Source organism: Salvelinus sp. IW2-2015, linkage group LG14 (assembly GCF_002910315.2).
Source record: "Salvelinus sp. IW2-2015 linkage group LG14, ASM291031v2, whole genome shotgun sequence".
NCBI classification, from domain to species: Eukaryota; Metazoa; Chordata; class Actinopteri; order Salmoniformes; family Salmonidae; genus Salvelinus; species Salvelinus sp. IW2-2015.
This window is the reverse complement of record NC_036854.1, coordinates 31,353,930-31,374,221: the sequence shown is the minus strand read 5'-3', so window position 1 is coordinate 31,374,221 and position 20,292 is coordinate 31,353,930. Positions and strand designations below refer to the sequence as shown.

Genomic DNA, 20,292 nt, shown 5'->3' with positions numbered 1-20,292 from the left:
TACGGCTAGAGGAGGAGAGAGGAAGTGAGAGGCTAGAGGAGGAGAGAGGAAGTGAGATGCTAGAGGAGAGGCAGAGAGGAAGTGAGATGCTAGAGGAGAGGCAGAAGCGGAAGTGAGAGGCTAAGGCGAGAGAAGAGGAAGGTGAGATGCTCAGAGGAGGAGAGAGGGTGAGAGGCTAGAGGAGGAGAGAGGAAAGTGAGAGGCTAGAGGAGCGAGAGCGGAAGTGAGATGCTAGAGGAGAGAGAGAGGAAGTGAGATGCTAGAGGAGAGGCAGAGGAGGGAAGTGAGAGGCTAGAGGAGGAGAGAGGAAGTGAGATGCTAGAGGAGAGGCAGAGAGGAAGTGAGAGGCTAGAGGAGGAGAGAGGAAGTGAGATTGCTAGAGGAAAGGCAAAGAGGAGGAAGTGAGGGCTAGAGGAAGTAGGAGCTAGGAAAGTGGGAGAGGCTAGAGGAAGGGAGAGGGAGAGTGAGAGGCTAGCAGGAGGAGAGAGAAGTGAGAGGCTAAGAGTGAGAGGCCTAGAGGAAGGAGAGAGGAAGTGAGAGGCTAGAGGAGGCATGAGGGAAGTGAGAGGCTAGAGAGGAGAGAGGAGTGAGAAGGCTAGAGGAGGAGAGAGGAGGTGAGGCTAGAGGAGGAGAGGATAGTGGAGGTAGAGAGGAGAGAGGAAGTGGAGATGCTGAGGAGAGGCAGAGAGGAGTGAAGAGGCTAAGAGGAGGAGAGAAGGAAGTGAGAGGCTAGAGGAGGAGAGAGGAGTGAGAGGCTAGAGGAGAGGCAGAGAGGAAGTGAGAGGCTAGAGGAGGAGAGAGGAAGTGAGAGGCTGAGGAGGGAGAGGAGGAAGTGAGAGGCTAGAGGAGGAGAGAGGAAGTGAGAGGCTAGAGGAGGAAGAGGAAGTGAGATGCTAAGAGGAGAGGGCAGAGAGGAAGTGAGAGGCTAGAGGAGGAGAGAGGAGGTGAGAGCTAGAGAGGGAGAGAGGCAGTGAGATGCTAGAGGAGAGGCAGAGAGGAAGTGAGAGGCTAGAGGAGGAGAGAGGAAGTGAGATGCTAGAGGAAAGAGGCAAGAGAGGAAGTGAGAGGCTAGAGGAGGAGAGGAAAGTGAGAGGCTAGAGGGAGGTGAGAGGCTAGAGGAGGAGAGAGGAAGTGAGATGCTAGAGGTAAGTGAGAGGCTAGAGGAGGAGAGAGGAGGTGGAGGCTAGAGGAGGAGAGAGGAAGTGAGAGGCTAGAGGAGAGGCAGAGGAAGTGAGAGGCTAGAGGAGGAGAGGGAGTGAGAGGCTAGAGGAGGAGAGAGGAGTGAGAGCTAAGAGGAGGAGAGAGGAGTGAGATGCTCGAGGAGGAGGGAAGTGAGAGGCTAGAGGAGAGGCAGAGAGGAAGTGAGAGGCTAGAGGAGGAGAGAGAGTGAGAGGCTAGAGGAGGAGAGGAAGTGAGAGGCTAGAGGAGAGGCAGAGGGAAGTGAGAGGCTGAGGAGGACGAGAGGAGTGGAGAGGCTAGGGAGGAAGAGGAAGTGAGAGGCCTAGAGGAGGAGAGGAAGTGAAGAGGGCTAGAGGAGAGAGAGGAAGTGAGATGCTAGAGAGGAGAGAGGAAGTGAGAGGCTAGAGGAGAGGGCGAGAGGAAGTGAGAGGCTAGCAGCGCCAAGCGGGAATGAGCGCCAAGAGTGAGGTGGTCTGAGGGGGATGACGAGCCGAAGGCATGAGGCTACATTCCAGAGAGTGGACTTAAGAGACGGCTCTGTAAAGCAGGCAAGTATGAGGAAGCTTGAGGCTCGTGAGGTAGAAGATAGTAGCACCCGGGGCTCAGAGGAGCTCGAGAGGCTAGAGGAAGCTGAGCTGAACAGGGAGAGCGAAGTGGAGACGGCTATAGGACGCTGACGACTGCCAGAGAGTAGGAGAGAGTGAAACTGTGAGCGGCTAGATGGAAGGTGAAGACTGATGAGGATTGGAGCAGCGACACGTGAGGTCGGCCTAGAGATGGAGAGGAAGTGCAGAGGCTAAGATGAGTGAGAGGAAGTGGCGAGGCTAGCAACAGCACACAGACGCTGAGGCTGAACCTGGAGTTAGGCAATGGCCAGCATCGGCCCTCATACCGGAAGTCGAGCATGTCAAGTTGTTTGATCGGTAGGAGGTAAGTTTGTTATCCGCAGTGCCTACTGATGGACAGTGCATGACGGTCAGTAGGAGGAGGAGAGGTACATTGCTTTTGCATGATTGCGTCTGCCAGAGGACAGTTGAGTGTTCAGGCCAGAACGGAGGAGAGGAATCGCCTGTATGAGCATCTAGACGACGGACGCTATGTCGCGAGGCGCTCTTAATCAGTTGAAGCACCGATGCGAGAGAGGCGTAGGGCGTGAAAGGCAGAGAGGTGGAGAGAGGCAGCAGTAGAGGAGGAGTAGGTGGGCTGCCTGCTTTAATTGGATTGGTATATGTGTATAGAGGACAGGTGTGGCCGGAGGATCGCGTGGGCGGGGAGCAGAGTAAGTGAATCTGGAGTAAAGTTAGCCAGGGGCTCAGCTACGGCAGAGCAGAGAGTGTGATTGGAGGAGGGGTCTGCAGGTAGTGGAGCTGCCAGATGGAGTGACCAGATGATTGTACTGGACAGGGAAGGTGAACGTAAGATTGTGAAAATAGATGTGTGTGACATTCAGCAGCAATTGTTCAATCACTTGTAATTGCAAGTTTTGAGCAACTGAACAGCTTCAAATAACTCTCATGTCTCTCCTACCCTTCTCGCTACTGGCGTCTAACCTCTTGAACTCCTTCCACAGCATACCTCTCCGTGAATCCTCATCAGCTTTATATACCTTTGACCTCCTTCCAACTAACGTATCCCCCTTGATCTTCGCAACCACGCACTACTCGCTTTCGAATCCCAAAGCATACCGCTTGAACTCCTCCAAAGGGCCAGGCATACCGCCTTCGAACTCCCCAACAAGCACCACCGTTGACTTTCCCAACTGTTTTGTTATGGATTAGCCTTTGGACTCCCCGAACGCTTCATACCCTTCCCCTCTGCTCTGGTCGTCGTCGCATTCCCGAAGCCTGCACGGGGTGCATTATCCCTGTGTTACTCTCGAAGGCCATCTCCGGCTACCTCCCGCTTGATATTCCCCCAACAGTCACATCTATCCCTCTTGACGGTCCCCTAACCTTCGGCCATTTTACCTTGATCTCCCCTGAGAGCCTGGCTATTATTGGCTTGCTGGGTGCAGCCGGTTCCTCCGCAACCAGGGTTCGTCATTGCATCCCGGCCTCCTTTTCTCTTGTGCCTTTATCTCGCCGGCAACATTGGCATTCCTTCGACACTAGCATACCTTGACTCCCAACAGCATACCTTGACTCCCAACAGCATTCCTTGACAACTATCTTTATTTACTAGTGGTCAACGTCCTAACTTCTTTAAAGACCATGAGGTTGAAAAGAATGCAGTATAGCATCTAGGGTCAAATTTATATTATATACTGGGTGGTTCGAGCCCTGAATGCTGATTAGCTGACAGCCGTGGTATATCAGACCGTATACCAGGGGTATGACAAAACATTTAGTTTTACTGCTCTAATTATGCTGGTAGCCAGTTTATATTAGCAATAAGGCACCTCGGGGGTTTGTGTTATATGGCCAATATACCACGGCTAAGGGCTGTATCCTAGAACACCTTAGCCTTGACATATTGGCCATATACCACACCCCCTCTGGCCTTATTGCTTAAATATATTTTCACCACTTGTAAGCCTCAATGGCGAGGAGACGCCTTATCCCTTTATACCATGCCATTGTGTGTTACCTGACACATGTGAATAGGTGTGGATGAGTACACAGTATTATTTTAATTCCCCTCCAGCTGGCCAGGGCTCATCACAGACAGTCTCTCCTGAAACGGTGCATCCTGTCCTGGCAGCAGGTAACAGGCGAGTCCCTGGCTCAGAAACGAGCCTCTGCCAAACAACTGCATCAACACATCCTGCTACGGAGGAGCCTGGGCAACTGGAAAAGGGTTAGGGCATGAACACGTACACACAAACACAAACTCTCACATGCACAAGTAGAAACTCATACAAATGGCCACTGTCTTTTTTCCAACACACAAAACATTTGAATACTGATTACAGTTTAATAGTGTTGCGGTGGATAGTCTTTTGTATATTTGGCTCAATGAGATGGACAGTCTGTCCATGATGTGTACTGTATCCAAACCTGACTCATTCTGTTTGACCTGTTCTGTCTCAGTTGAAGGACCACCGCATGGTTCTAGAGGGGCAGGCCGACCGGTTCTGGCACATGCACACTCTGAGGAGGGCTCTGATCGCGTTACTAGATCACGTGACCCAGGAGAGGATGGTGGAGTGGGTCCGGGAGCAGCAGGCTCAGGGACACAGTGATAGGTGGGTGTGTTTACCTGGGCCTTACTTCCTTTACCAATAACACCTGTCCTAGAAGCATTCTACCTGTCCTAGAAGCATTCTACCTGTCCTAGAAGCATTCTACCTGTCCTAGAAGCATTCTACCTGTCCTAGAAGCCTTACGCCTGTCTCAGCCCTTACGCCTGTCTCAGCCCTTACGCCTGTCTCAGCCCTTACGCCTGTCTCAGCCCTTACGCCTGTCTCAGCCCTTACTGCCTGTCTTCAGCCTTACGCCTGTCTCACAGCCCTTACGTCCTGTCTCAGCCCTTCACGCCCGTCTCAGCCCTTACGCCCGTCTGCAGCCCTTACCCCCGTCTCAGCCTTCCCGCGCCGGTCTCAGCCTTTACCCCCGTCTCGAGCGTTTACCCCGTCTCGCCCTTACGTCCAGCCCTTACGCCCTCTCAGCCCTTACCCCGCCGTCTCAGCCCTTACCCCGTTTCACCTTTACGCCCGTCTCAGCCTTTACGCCCGCTCCAGCCTTTACGCCCGTCTCAGCCCTTACCCGGTCTCAGCCTTTACGCCCGTCTCAGCCTTTACGCCCGTCTCAGCTTTTAACCCCGTCGTTCGAGCCCTTACCCCCGGTCTCAGCCCTTACCGCCGTCTCAGCCTTTACGCCCGTCTCAGCCTTACGCCCGTCTCAGCCTTTAACCCCGTCTCAGCCCTTCCCCCGCTCAGCCCTACCCCGGTCTCAGCCTTTACGTCCGGCTCAGCCGTTTACCCCGTCTCAGCCTTTACCCCGTCTCAGCCTTTACCCCCGTCTCAGCCTTTACCCCGTCTCAGCCTTTACGCCCGTCTCAGCCTTTAGCCCGTCTCAGACTTTACGCCGTCTCAGCCTTTACGCCCGTCTCAGCTTTTAACCCGTCTCAGCCCTTACCCCCGTCTCAGCCCTTACCCCCGTCTCAGCCTTTACCGGCCCGTTCTCAGCCTTTACGCCGCGTCTAGCCTTTAACCCGTCTCAGCCTTACCCCCGTCTCACCTTACCCCGTCTCAGCCTTTACGCCCGGCTCAGCCTTTACCCCTCTCAGCCTTACCCCGTCTCAGCCTTTAACCCCCGTCTCAGCCTTTACCCCCGTCTCAGCCTTTACCCCCGTTCAGCCTTTACGCCCGTCTCAGCCTTTACGCCCGTCTCAGCCTCACCTTTACGCCCGTCTCAGCCTTTACGCCCGTCTCGAGCCTTTACCCTGTCTCAGCCTTTACCCCCCGTCTCAGCCCTTACGCCCGTCTCAGCCTTTACCCCCGTCCAGCCCTTACCCCCCGTTCTCAGCCCTTACCCCCGTCTCAGCCCTTACCCCCGTCTCAGCCCTTCACCCCGTCTCAGCCCTTACCCCGCGTCTCAGCCCTTACGCCCGTCTCAGCCCTTACCCCGTCTCAGCCCTTCCCCGTCTCAGCCCTTACCCCCGTCTCAGCCCTTACCCCCGTCTCAGCCTTACCCCGTCTCATCAGCCCTTACCCCCTCTCAGCCCTTACCCCCCGTCTCAGCCCTTACCCCGTCTCAGCCTTCACCCCCTCTCAGCCCTTACCCCCGTCAGCCCTACCCCCGTCTCAGCCCTTACCCCCGTCTCAGCCCTTACCCCCGTCTCATCCCTTACGCCTGCTGTATAAGATGCAGACATGCTCCATATGTACTAGCTCACTTTGTTACTGTATAACTTCTGGTGTTGTAAGGGCTTCTTCTAAGTTGTTCTGTCTGCTTCCCTGTTCCCTCACTGTCGTGTGTGTGTTCCTCTCTTGTCCGTCCCAGGCGAGCGGTGCGGAGTTGTTTCCAGGCCTGGAGACAGTATCCAGGGTGGCTGCGTGAGGAGAGAGAGAGGGAAACCAGGAGGGAGAAGCTGAGACGCAGAGTGGCAGAGAGTCCTACCTGACTTCCGCTCCTCTCCTCTGAACTTTCAATGGGGACAAGCCCTGCTGTGACTCACAGGACACACACAGGCAGACACGACGGAATACTTCAATACAGCATAATCCAGCAGATGGGAGCCAATAAATGTGGCTTGTTGCTGGTGTAACAAGTACACACACAGGCTGTTTGTCATCCTTAATGGCCAGAGAAAGCTGGATATAACTTTATGAAGACCGTTTGGAAAACTTTTGTAACACCAATGACTCGTTAAAAACTGAACGTATGTTCAGGTTATTGAATTTGTTTTATTTGTGTATCATTGAAGTCACAGTTTGATGTAATTTGACAGACGCTTGAAGGCATCAATAAGGATAAAAAAGCATATCACCATAAGCGAGTTGCACTGTGTTTTGTGTTTTTGTTGCTTTATTCACTTAAAAAAGCCCGCCCCAACAAACCACTAAGAAAATGAAAAATCCTGGACCAAGCTCAGTCTACAGAGACGTATCAACACTAATGATCCTGACCAGCCTCAGTCTACAGAGACGTATCAACACTAATGATCCTGACCAGCCTCAGTCTATAGAGACGTAGCAACACTAATGATCCTGACCAGCCTCAGTCTACAGAGACGTATCAACACTAATGATCCTGACCAGCCTCAGTCTACAGAGATGTATCAACATGATGCTGTTTAATACAAACCCATGGCCTATTTCTGAAGCTCACCAAGCAGTTACACATAAGAAGAACATCTATTGACAACAGCTGTTCCTTTCTACAGGAGTGTTAATCAGTGTTGAAAGGAACATCATGGCTGGGGCCTAGGTTTTTTGGGGTCAAGTGGTTTGTTTGCTTTCACTCTCCCGGCAAAGAAAGGCACTACAACCAGGGTAGCACAACAACATTTAGGAGCACCAGAGAAGCAGATGTTTTAATGGATTGAGATAAAGCCTCTATGAATTCTAGCCAGTTTTGAAGCACATGCTGTGCCCTAGAAACTAATTACCCTTTAAAAGACATTGTTMATTATAAAAAGCAAAAATGTTGATACATTACCTGTCATTTGTGGAATATTATGTTTTTACATTGTGCACTATTGAAAAATATGGGTTGTTTATGAATTCGAAGGACCAATAAAAAGGGTTAAACTTAGAGATGCTGGATTTTAGGCCGGTGGCGACAGCGTGTCCTTCGGAACACGAGAAAGCAGTAGTTCCAGTTCAAGGGTTTAATTAAGCTCCACATACAAAACCACTCTCTCTGATACTAATTGTGGTTCTGTAAAGAAAGGAGAACTTAGGCTATTGCACAGTATGGGGAAAAAATGCATATTTCCATGTCAACAACTAAACAGGCTGTGTGGACCCAAACACATGCTAGATGCACAAAGGACAATAGAGCAATGTCAAAATATCTACACATTATAAAACAATAAGCATAAGCGATCTACAACCGAAAATAGCTTAGCGCCACAGACAAATGCTAATCGCTAAATAGTAATGCATTCAGTATGACGATGCTAATGCTAACACTTGCTTGTGTACACGAGCTAGCTAGCAAGTTTAACACAAATGGTACATGCAGTTGAAGTCGGAAGTTTACATACACCTTACCCAAATACGTTTAAACTCCGTTTTTCACAATTCCTGACATTTAATCCGAGTAAAAATTCCCTGTCTTAGGTCAGTTAGGATCACCACTTTAGTTTAAGAATGTGAAATGTCAGAATAATAGTTGAGAATTATTTATTTCAGCTTTTATTTCTTCCATCACATTCCCAGTGGGTCAGAAGTTTACATACACTCAATTAGTATTTGTTAGTATTGTCTTGAAATTGTTTAACTTGGGTCAAACGTTTTGGGTAGCCATCCACAAGCTTCCCACTAAGTTGAGTGAATTTTAGCCCATTCCTCCTGACAGATCTGGTGTAACTGAGTCAGGTTTGTAGGCCTCCTTGCTCGCACACGCTTTTTCAGTTATGGCCACTCCAATACCTTGACTTTCTGGCCTTAAGCCATTTTGCCACAACTTTGGAAGTATGCTTGTGGTCATTGTCCATTTGGAAGACCCATTTGCGACCAAGCTTTAACTTCCTGACGCCTGATGTCTTGAGATGTTGCTTCAATATATCCACATAATTTTCTTCCCTCATGATGCCATCTATTTTGTGAAGTGCACCAGTCCCTCCTGAAGCAAAGCACCCCCACAACATGATGCTGAAACCCCCGTGCTTCACGGTTGGGATGGTGTTCTTCGGCTTGCAAGCCTCCCCCRTTTTCCTCCAAACTTAACGATGGTCATTATGGCAAAACAGTTCTATTTTTGTTTCATCAGACCAGAGGACATTTCTCCAAAAAGCACGATCTTTGTCCCCATGTGCAGTGGCAAACCGTAGTCTGGCTTTTTTATGGCGGTTTTGGAGCAGTGGCTTCTTCCTTGCTGAGCAGCCTTTCAGGTTACGTCGATATAGGACTCGTTTTACTGTGGATATAGATACTTTGTACATGTTTCCTCCAGCATCTTCACAAGATTCTTTGCTGTTCTGGGATTGATTTGCACTTTTCGCACCAAAGTACGTTCATCTCTAGGAGACAGAACGTATCTCCTTCCTGAGCGGTATGATGGCTGCTTGGTCCCATGGTGTTTATACTTGCGTACTATTGTTTGTACAGATGAACGTGGTACCTTCAGGCGTTTGGAAATTAGAGGCACTGAGTTTGAATTTAGGCCTTGAATTACATCCACAGGTACACCTCCAGTTGACTCAAATTATGTCAATTAGCCTATCAGAAGCTTCTAAATCATTTTCTGGAATTTTCCAAGCTGTTTAAAGGCACAGTCAACTTATTGTATGTAAACTTCTGACCCACTGGAATTGTGATACCATGAACTATAACTGAAATAATCTGTCTGTAAACAATTGTTGGAAAAATGACTTGTGTCATGCACAAAGTAGATGTCCTAACCGACTTGCCAAAACTATAGTTTGTTAAGAAGAAATTGGTGGAGTTGTTGAAAAACAAGTTTTAATGATTCTAAGTGTATGTAAACTTCCGACTTCAACTGTATTTACAACAGACACTATTTAGCTCCAAACAACATGACATCAGGATTTTTTMGGCACTTACATTTAGCTGCACGCACAATAAACATCAGAAAGAAAAGCAATTTCTTCCAAGGTAGAACTAGCAGGAGAGGGATTATGCTAAGTCCCGGGGAAAAAGGCTGCTGATTGGCGTGACCTTATTCCAACAGACAAACCAAAAGAAAGTTGGGGTCTTTAGAAAGGAGTTGAGCTGGTCGTTTTTACAGCCGCCTCCAAATGTGTTGTACATATTTGCTTCAACTGACAAGCCAACTAAGGGTCAGTAGCTTCTTGAGGAATGGGGGGCAGCTGGAGTCGAGCAACAGGCCTGACGTAGGTTCTGTCCTTGACTTGGATCTCTGCTGTCCTCACTTTCCTGTCTGCTCCAGGGATAACTGACTTGATAGTTCCAACTTGCCAGCTTGCCCTAGGAGACTGATCATCCACAATCATCACAACGGTCCCATCTACAAGGTCTTCCTTATCCCTGTGCCACTTATGGCGGCCTTGAAGTGCAGGTAAGTAGTTCCATGTGAAGCAGTTCCAGAAATGGTTGGCTAGAACCTGGCTGTGTCTCCATCTTTTGTGACTTTAGGAGTGATTGGATCCGGATCCGCGATGTCCAACGATACATATCCCAAGGGCTTGGAGTTCAAGATCCCTTCTATTTCGATTAGGACAGTCCTCAGCARCTAATTGGAGATGAGTCTGTGCACCAAGGGTGGTTTGCAGGGCAGTCTTGATGGATCTGATCTCCCTCTCCCAGCATCCTCCAAAGTGTGGTGCACTTCGTGGGTTGAAGGCGATGCYAATCTTCTGACTGGCTAACTGTTCTTGGAGCTGTGAGTGGAGAGTCATGAAGGCCTCCTGTAACTCTCGCTACCCTCCCTTGAAATTTGTTCTCCGGTCGGACAGGATCTTATGTGGGCTTGTGGAGACACAGTCGGGCTGGAGGCAGGTCAACCATCCTAGGTACATCTGGCTGGCCTCGCCACTTCCTGCATTTGGTGCAGCCAAACTGAAAATGGCGATTGGCTGCCCTCCCTCTCACAATCCAGAACCTTCGATGTAACTCAGCAAACACCCTCTCTGGGCCAGYGTGCCTCAGCTGCTCATCATATTTCTTGATCAGCAACCTGGTGAGGGGATGACCTGGGTCCAGAACCACTGGGTGATGAAGGTCAGGGCCCAGCTGGTCACACCTCCGAAGGCGACCAACACAAAACAGTCCGGTGTCGTTGTCATACACCAGACGGCTGCTCGGAGGGATTGGCTRGATTGCCTCTAGTAGGGAGAGGTCTTCTGGGAAGTTTGAAATCGTCGGCTGAAGGGCTGTCGGCACTACTGGCCGCCCTGTGTAGCAACTGCACTGTAGCTTCCACCAGCTCATGGAAAGTGTTGAACTGYGCTACATCAAGGAGAGACCACTGCCTACAAATACTTTGTACCTGCAAGAGTCTGACTGGAGCCAGGTTAAGACTGTTGTAGAATCTGACCAGTACGTGACCTCATGGATTTCCAGGGTGAGTTATTTTCTAATGACCATGGCCAGCTGGGCACCGGTGAGTGCAGCGCAGAGCTCGAGACTTGGCATCGACTGTTGTCGTTTCAGGGCCACTCTTGTTCTTGCCGTCTTCAGTACGGAGGTACGCAACGGCAACGTACGCACGTTCTGAGGCATCACTGAAGACATGGACACTTCTTGTGCTGGTTGGGAGATCCATGTCGGGGCAGACGTAACACCTTGGCAGTGTGACCTGAGACAGCTGTGGAAATTCGTTCTCCCAAATAAGCCACACTTGGAGAAGATCTTCAGGATCTTCCCCAGGTAGGTCTGGGTCATCCCACCCTCTTTTCTTATCCCAGAGCCTCTGGACCACAACCTTGGACCGTGTGGTGTATGGGACGATGAAGCCAAGTGGATCATACTGGCTGGCAAGGATCCAATATATGTTGCGCATGGTGGGTTCAACTTTCTCCATGTGACCGTGCTTATTTCCAAGAGTGTCAGACAGACATTGCCATTGTAATCCAAGGGTGCGCTCTTGGGGATCCACACCATCCTGGGTTAACCACAGCTCACTGCTCTCCGACCTGGACTCTTGAAGTAGGTGTTCGATGACTGCTGGAAGGTTGCTGGCCCACTGGTGTAGATCGAATCCTCAGCAGGAAGGTGCTTCAGCTTGTCCACCAGTTTCTTGGCTTCATTCACAAAGGGGAGGCTTTGGGCTCACTGTGGTCAAACATGCTTATGAAGGGCAAACAGGGCGCAGCAGGGGATACAAAATGAGGAAGGTGAGAGAATTAATGTTAGAACGATCGATGGAGGAATGAAAGTTGCATGGAGTAATTGCAACCCAATAATGGGAGACAAGGTCAAGCAGAGATTAAAAAAAAGGAAAGGTGGAGATGAGATTGGGGCTGTCAGTCACGGTACCATACGTGGTTGTGTTATTGTAGTTGTAGGAAATGGTTTAGCTAAGGGACAGGGTATTGACTTGGGCGCTACTTCACAACAGAACCGATCACTGTAGGCAGGGTTCCCATTTACAGGTTTATTTGGGGGAAGAACCAATGTCGCCAAAAAACGTGTGTGTAGCCCAATGGAAACGGCAGATACAGTATAGGACAAATGTTCTAAACATCGACAACACTTATTCGTTCGACAGGAGTAGATTTTTATTTTGTCAAACTTTATTGCGACAAATGATGGAAATMGTGTTTTTCAAATAAATTATTGCAGAATAATTTAAGGTCCTACACGGTGGACGTGATGTCATCAATGATAAAGCTCCATTCCACATGTAATTATAAATACCTACTGCTTGCTAAATCTATTTTTCCAACTATAAAAATAATGCAGGACAAGGATTTTCCTGACTTGTTTTTTCGGTTGGCTAGCAAGTTTCACCATTCAATTTTTCAGATCTACAGGAGTGTACGTTTCCCAGTGGCACGGATGTGGCGATACCAATGATCTATACAGTATAAACCCTGGATTGCTGTTGCTATGTATTCACCAATGAGAGACTTTGAAAACACCGGTCAGCCATATTGGCCCTGCCCAGTAGCAGCAGTCCTCCATAGAAATGAATGGAATTCTACAGTGTTTCAGGAACAAAATGTGTATTTAGGATTTTTTTTGTACTTAGTCACAGTAACATTAGTACTTTAATTTTTTAAATAATTTAGCTCAGCCAAATTCTCTAAAACGACAGAGGCAGCTTATGGTAGAGAAATTAACATTCAGTTCTCTTGCAACAGCTCTGGTGAACATTCCTGCAGTCAGCCTAACAATTGCACACTCCCTCAAAACATCTGTCGCATTGTGTTGTGTGACAAAACTGCAGATTTTAAAGTGGTCTTATTGTCCCCAGCACAAGGTGCACCTGTGTAATGATCATGCTGTTTAATCAGTGTCTTGATATACCACACCTGTCAGGTGGATGGATTATATTGTCAAAGGAGAAATGGTCAATAGGGATGTATACAAATTTGTGCGAAATATGCTTTTTGTGCATTTGGAAAATGTCTGGGATTTTTTATTTCAGCTCATGAACCATGGGACCAACACTTTACATGTTGCGTTTTATGTTTTTGTTCAGTGTAATTTATTAGCAGGTTTTCCCAAACTTGGTCCTCGGGATCCTAAGGGGTGCACATTTTGGTTTTTACCCTAGCATTACCCAGCTGATTCAAATACTCAACTAATCATCAAGCTTTGATCATTTGAATCAGCTGTGTAATGTTAGGGCAAAAACCAAAACATGCACACTTTGGGTTCCTGATGACAGAGTTTGGGAAATGCTGCATTAAGGTGTCTGTAACAGAATAAACATTGCAAAAACTAATGTAGACATTTGGTAAATGCATTTCTATAGTTTCCAAAATATTTTTTACAACGGTGGGGCAGTGCCAAGATGGAGGRGCTTCAATACAGTGCCTCCTGTCAGTCATCTAGTGTATATATATTTGGGACAACTGGGGAGAGAAGGTGATGGCAGTCAGAACAGTCTGAGGTGGAGATATGCTGCCATCTGTTGGTGAAAGACAGTACAGCAGATTCATCCTTCAACTCTAGCCCATATCACTGAGGGTGAAGTTACCCCTAGACACTGATCCAAGGTCTGTTTTGTGTTCTTCCCCCTAACGGTTCAAGTCAGGATTCTTTGAGGCACAGGAGGTTGGTGGCACCTTAATTGGAGAGGACGGGCTCGTGGTAATGGATGGAGCAGCATTAGTGGAATGGTATCAAATACACCAAACACATGGTTTCCACGTGTTTGATGCCATTCCATTTGCGCCGTTACAGCCATTATTAAGAGCCGTCCTCCCCTTAGCAGCCTCCTGTGGTATGAGGGTAAAATTATCCTAGATCTGTTTCTGTGGGCAACTTCTACCTGGATCGTCCAATTGATCAGTCACTTCTAAAGGTGTAATGACGATGATGAGCAGCTCAGCTACACCAAGTCAGTGAGACTGGGTGAGGGTGTGTGCAGGCCTTCTCCCATTGTCAGGAACTCTGCCCAGTTGCCACGGAAACCATGTGAGTAGACTCCCGTGTCGACGACGAGGCCCCAGTAGCGGCTGCGGGCGGTCTTGTCTCGGAGGGCGGTGCGCACCTCTCGCTCCGTCACGTTGTAGCTGACGTTGATGAGCTGCAGGACCAGCAGGTGCAGCAGGCCACCGGTCACTATGCTGCTGTACCACGCACAGGTGAAACACAGTGCCGAGCTGGAACACACACACACACACTTTAGCCACCAATATTACTCATATATTCCTGAAAACAATCCCTAGCCACTAGCCCACACCCCTTATTTTTGGGAATCAGATATGTGTTAACAATGGGCTAAGGGGAGCTTACACCCTATTGATAACACCAATGTTATTTCTACAGATCTGCCACACACAAAGCTGAGAGAGACCATTTGTTACAGCGCTGAATAGTGGACAATACTATACAGTTACACTACAGGGTCGTGTCACCTCAAAAAGCACAAGAAAGGATTTCAACACCCACCATCTCAAATTTGTTCTGAAATAGTTTTGGTTGTTAGATAAGATTACCATTCCTGGAATATTATTTTATTGAAATATAATTTGATTTTGAGAAATTAAGCTAATTGATTGCAACCAGATTGGCCATTTTAATGTATATGATATTAAATAAATATAGTACATATAGAGAACTGATTTTTCTGAACAGTTTTTTCCTTGTTGGAGTGGAATTGGCGGGGGGGTCCGTGGGTTGCTTTGGACAATTTCTTTGGATTCCTCATGTCTTACTCATTGTTTAAACAAAAAAAGTTGGGTCCAAATCAGATATTAGGTAATATTTTCATTGAATATTATATGAATCCTATAAATTAAAATAGCCAATTTGGGTGCAATCAATTAGCTTAATTTCTCAGAGGTCTAATTATATGTAACTAAATAATGTTTCAGGAATGATAATCTTATGTTTCTAACTACAGAAATTATTTCAGAAAAATCTGAGATGGTGGGTGTCATGGCTTGTTGAAATGACATGGAACGAATCTACACACACATCAAAACGCACATCATCAGCATCCACACACATTCACTCTTACACAATAAACCCGGCAGAGCCACATACAGTAACTGCTCTGTAAACCTGGGTCAGTGGTTGATAAAGAAGTAGGCTTGGTTGGGGGAGATACGAAGATGTAATCTCTTAAAGAAATGTTTATTAACCTACATTACCCCTATAAATACCTGGCTATTTCAAAACCTCACAGCTTTAAATGTCCCAGATAAAGAAAAGACTGATTTGATGAAATTAAAAATAACTTGTTCCCTTATAGAATGACCAGGAAGCCATTTGGCTGTGGGCCAGTGGGTATTTTAGGACACTATTGATCTACACCGCCTCATTTCACAGGCTCATTTTAGCCTCTAATGCCTAATAGTGTGTGTGAGTGAGCTAATCATGTGTGTGTGTGCATCATATACTGCAAATCAAATCAAATTGTATTTGTCTCATATGCCAAATACAACCTTACAGTGAAATGCTTACTTATAAGCCCTTAACCAACAATGCAGTTTTAAGAAAAAAGAGAAAAAAAAGAAATGAGTCACAAATAATTAAAGAGCAGCAGTAAAATAACAATAGTGAGACTATATACAGGGTGTACCGGTACAGAGTCAATGTGCGGGGGCACCGGTTAGTCGAGGTAATATGTACATGCAGGTAGAGTTATTAAAGCGACTATACATAGATAATAAACAGAGAGTAGCAGCAATGTAAAAGAGGGAAGGGGGGCAATGCAAATAGTCTGGGTAGCCATTTGATTAGATGTTCAGGAGTCTTATGGCTTGGGGGTAGAAGCTGTTTAGAAGCCTCTTGGACCTAGACTTAGTCTATGACTAGGGTGGCTGGAGTCTGACCATTTTTAGGGCCTTCCTCTGACACCGCCTGGTATAGAGGTCCTGGATGGCAGGAAGCTTGGCCCCAGTGATGTACTGGGCCGTACACACTACCCTTTGTAGTGCCTTGCGGTCAGAGGACAAGCAGTTGCCATACCAGGCAGTGATGCAACCTGTCAGGATGCTCTCGAACCTTTTGAGGATCTGAGGACCCATGCCAAATCTTTTCAGTCTCCTGAAGTGGAATAGGTTTTGTCGTGCCCTCTTCACGACTGTCTTGGTGGGCTAGGACCATGTTAGTTTGTTGGTGATTCTGGACACGATTGTGTGCATTGTGTGTTAGCGCTCAAAAACCTATCTTCACTGTATGTAGGGTTTTCAGCCATTACATTCGCCCACATTTGGCTCCGTGTAAACTACAATTCCGACGCTGTTTTATAACGTTTAGAAAACACCAATAATCACTGCTTTCTAAACAGTTTTCGAAACATATGCCCCTTATCTTTCATGTCAGCGAGAAAGAATCTTTCAAATAAAAAGATATACAATTACTGTAGCAGTTTTAAACAGATCTATACACCGTGTGCCTCCAGCTGAGGAACTACACTTCCTCCCCAGCTTACACACAGGTGTTTGGAGTACACTAGATAGCTGATTAGCACAGGTGGCAGCTATGTCTTCCGTCTGTCCTCCGTAAACAAGCTCAGTAACATGGAGATATGGCCGTGTGGGAACACTAACCCGAACCCTACAAAAGTTGTGAAGTAATTTACCTTTTTTATTTTTTAAATCACTGATATGTTTCCAAAACAGTACCGCAAGCGATGAGTCTTAATGTTTAGAGCAACCGTCGGGGCTCTTAACAAATCTCCCCGGTCAGAAGATACTATCGCCAATAGGCGCAAAGGTAGTTTGTGTCTAGGAATGGGTGTGTCCTGTGCATCCCTGTTACCTGTACTGATTGTAGACACCTGGGCAGTAGAGCAGGGCGCTGAGCAGGTTCTGTTGGGGACACACGCTGCGCAGCACCAGACTGATCCCATACAGAGAGGTCAACAGGAAGAGGAGGAGTGTCGACAGGAAGCTGCGGTGATTGGCCTGGCCCACACAACTGTTTATCCTGCCACAGTGGCGACATGACGGACACGACACACAGACAGACAGACACAGTACTGAGACCATGCATTTAAACCACACACACAAACACACAGTACAGCTCTGATTTGTAATTTGGATGAGATCATCTGCTGCTTAACGACTACAATGTAATATTTACTTAGAACCCATGATTACTGCAAACACACACACACACACACACACACACAAACACACACACATCTGAACGAGTGATTGAATTATATATATTTTTTGCACGATTTTGTGCATTACAGATCAGTGTGACTCAGAAACACAAGCCTATGGCTGATGACACAGAGGCAAGATAATGTCACTGACAATTGCTTAAACATTGCTTCTTAGGCCTGGCATGACACTGCTTAGACATGGCATGTGTACTAAATTATAGAGAAGGGCCTCTTCCAGACAGACAGTGTTAAGAGGACCCACCAGACACAGTGGTGGTCCAGCCTCAGGACACAGACACCACAGATCCTGCAGTGTCCCGCCCTGGGGGGCCGCACCACCCTGCACAGAGAGCACCACTTCCTGCTCCGCCCACTCTCCCTCTGCTCCACCCCTTGGCCCTGCTGCTCCAACCCACTCCCCCGATTGGCTAGCACCACTTCCTGCCCGACCCCGTTGAGGCCAGTGTGGGCAGGGTCTCTGTCCGGAGGTGAGCTGTGATAGGTCACCGTGCTGTGGACGTCGGCCGTGTGAGGCCGTACGTAGCCGGGCTCTCTCTTGGTGTGGATGAGTGAGGCCAGAGTGAGGGCCACCCCCAGGGTCACTGTACCCAGCTGGGTCAGCCCTACGCCCCCCCTGGGGAAGACCTCGGTGAGGAAGAGGTAGTACATGTAGCCCAGGGAGAACAGGGCCAGGCTGAGGAAGAACAGAGTCCGGCCCTTCTTACGGTGGGTGACGTAGTAGTACCATAGAACCAGGACCGGTAGAGCGGTCAGAACCACCATGCCCAACAGGAAGTGAAGGGCTGCGATGTGTAGGAGGACAGGAAGTAGGAGCAGCGGGGGCAGCACCGATAGATCAACACGACGAGCTCCGCCCCAGAACCAGGGAACACGGAGGCGGTCGCTCACCATGGTAACCAGACGGGACAGTGAATCTGCCTTCTGGGGCTCTTTCTTCAGCCATCTGAGGAAGAGAAGCAGACATTTACTTTCTGATGTGATGCCAAACTGGATGAAGAATATTTAGCTAAGAGTGTGAAGGTAACTGGCCGTAGATGGGTAAGCCACTCCCTCACCTGTCACAGGCATCGTCCAGGTCCTCACAGTCACAGCAGCAGGCTGCCACATGGCTCCGCTCCCCCTGACGGTCCACAAACTCACAYCAGCACAGAGGCTCATCCGGCTCCAACACCTCATTGGCTCGGTTCTTCATGACAGACAGCCAGTCAGCCTGGAAAGTTTTCAGTCTCCTGCAGAGATGAAGGGTGAGCGAGAGTGGGTTGGTGTGTGCGTGTGTCCTATTCTCATGGGGATGCAGATTGATGGAGGTAAATGTGTGGCGGGGAGTCGTGGTTACCGGTCCTTTATAACAATAACCCAGCCCACCAATACCTCCTCAGTCACAGGAAGCATGGTCGATGCATCCCCAGGGTACAGATAAATTAGACTATTTATTTTTGCTCAGTGCAAACCACCCCTTCTGCAGTGGGAGATGTCTTGCAAATGAGGGAGGCTAGGAGGAGGATGAGAAGGGAGATTCATTGTTAGCTCTATATGGTATTGGCTGTAATTGGAAATCCGAACCAACTGATTTGAGCGGGAGAGGCTCGTTTCTCGTGGGTCTCCAATGCGCCCTTGCGCAGAGGACATTGCTACCAATTTGGGCTCGACAGCGTGGCGACAAATTGGGCTGTCTGCCAGCTACTCTGTGAAGGGGACTGCTGAATAGCCTATCAACCACATATGTTGTGGCATTCACAGGCCAATGGAATTGCCATGTAGTAAAGGCCTTTCCCTCCTCAAAAGGTTACCAATTTCCTAGAAAATGAAGCTCACGGGTTTAATTATGGGTTAGCCTATACAGAGAATAGTGAATGCATTTAGCCTTGATGTTTTTGCTACTACCAATCTAATATAGATTGTAGTAGCCTCTGGGCACGCGCCCTGTGTGCCCGGTTGGTATTCATTACTACAAGTTTCAATAGCTGGCTAGACTAACTACCAATCTAAAAATGATTTGCTGACATGGCTAACTGAGTGGCTGTCAGTGCCTGACATAAGAGAAAAACTGCTGCTGCATTTCGAAATGGCACCTGGTGTATTATACTATTCTTCCCCCCAAAAAATACGCATTAGTATGTTGAGACACAAACTGAGTTCCTAAACAAAAATTGGGACCGGTAGCTGCCGGGGCCTTAAGCGACCGCGTATGTCTGGAACCTGCCCTGAGTAACAGACAAGTAGACAATCTGCTTAAACCTCTGGATACAATGTCACCGTCTGGAAAGTTGATACCAAGTAGCCAGCCCATCGTTGCGTAAAGGATAGCGGGCTATCATTTGACTCTACTTAACCCCCTCGTCAATAGAACAGACATGTCACGTGTAATAGAAAATAACTGGTGTTCATGTAGTTTTATGAAAAGTCATATGGCCTACCTACAGGTACCTACTTCCTTAAAAACTGTAGGCTAGGGAACATTAGGAACTGCCTACTGAACTGGAGAGGAAATGAGACTGGCCTCAGGACAACGTTGCTCACAACCGCACATGCCTAAAAATGCAATCTGAATGTAGCTATGCAAATCACGTAGCCTACCTGCCCGACTGTCCTGTTGCAAGTTTAGTCTATTATGTTGTTAATCCAACAAGGTATGTAGGCTATTTCGTCTCCCTTCCGATGTTGAAGTCATTCTTATCCCAGACCGCGCGCGTCACTGCTATAGAGGCTACCATGGAAAGCGCTGGAACCCTATAGTCACCCATTCACTTTTCAACAGATAGTAATTTCCGCCGGTATGTATGAAGAGCAGACAGAGGGACACGCATAGCCTACACCTCCTCTGTCGCTGGGGTTGTCTAGTCAGTCCGCGGCAACACGACTGCCTGTGCTGTGGAGAGTGGCGGAGTCAGTTTCTCCTTCATACTTCTGACGTCAATAGAGGGTGTAACCCTTTATTTCCCTCAGAATAATTTTTACCAATCAGAATCAAGACAAGGGTACTATCTATCAACAATAGCATGTTCAATTAAATAAGCAAACATTGAGTTTATTTTAACTGTTCAACCCATAGACATATTTTCGTACGAAAATGTATGCACTCACTACAGTAAGTAGCTCTGGATAAGAGCGTCTGCTAAATGACAAAAGTGTAAAATGTTATGGGGAAGGCTATTTTGGGTCCCAAGTTGTTTCAGCAAAGGTCAAAGATCAGTCGTTGGCAAAGTATAGCCTATCAACTGGAGAGCTACGGCTCCTTTCTGTGACATTGGCGAGGTGTTGAGCCATG

The 20,292-nt window shown here is 47.9% G+C and overlaps 2 protein-coding genes across 5 annotated transcripts in view; one reads left to right on the top strand and one right to left on the bottom strand.

Moving 5' to 3' along the window:
• Window positions 1–6,623, top strand: part of ccdc191 (coiled-coil domain containing 191) — a 33,367-nt gene extending 26,744 nt beyond the window's left edge. For 2 of the 3 annotated variants that reach the window (XM_070446633.1, XM_024000786.2), the window contains 3 exons: window positions 3,823–3,975; window positions 4,209–4,363; window positions 6,123–6,623. In XM_070446633.1, coding sequence (XP_070302734.1) covers window positions 3,823–3,975; window positions 4,209–4,363; window positions 6,123–6,243 — 429 coding nt within the window. In that variant the 3' untranslated portion in view covers window positions 6,244–6,623. The remainder of the gene's footprint in view (window positions 1–3,822; window positions 3,976–4,208; window positions 4,364–6,122) is intronic. The other variant, XM_070446634.1, reaches the window with a different exon arrangement.
• Window positions 6,624–12,418: 5,795 nt separating this feature from the next.
• Window positions 12,419–19,916, bottom strand: zdhhc23b (zinc finger DHHC-type palmitoyltransferase 23b). 2 transcript variants are annotated; one of them, XM_024000828.2, is made up of 5 exons: window positions 19,602–19,916; window positions 18,080–18,253; window positions 17,266–17,967; window positions 16,652–16,871; window positions 12,419–14,043 (listed from the first exon to the last, which is right to left on the bottom strand). In XM_024000828.2, exons 2-5 carry the CDS (start codon window positions 18,214–18,216, stop codon window positions 13,780–13,782), a joined length of 1,323 nt encoding a protein of 440 aa, XP_023856596.1. In that variant the 5' UTR covers window positions 18,217–18,253; window positions 19,602–19,916; the 3' UTR covers window positions 12,419–13,779. The 2 variants fall into 2 exon arrangements, with proteins under 2 accessions (XP_023856596.1, XP_023856597.1); XM_024000829.2 differs by having other exon boundaries at window positions 16,652–16,819.
• Window positions 19,917–20,292: the final 376 nt, after the last annotated feature.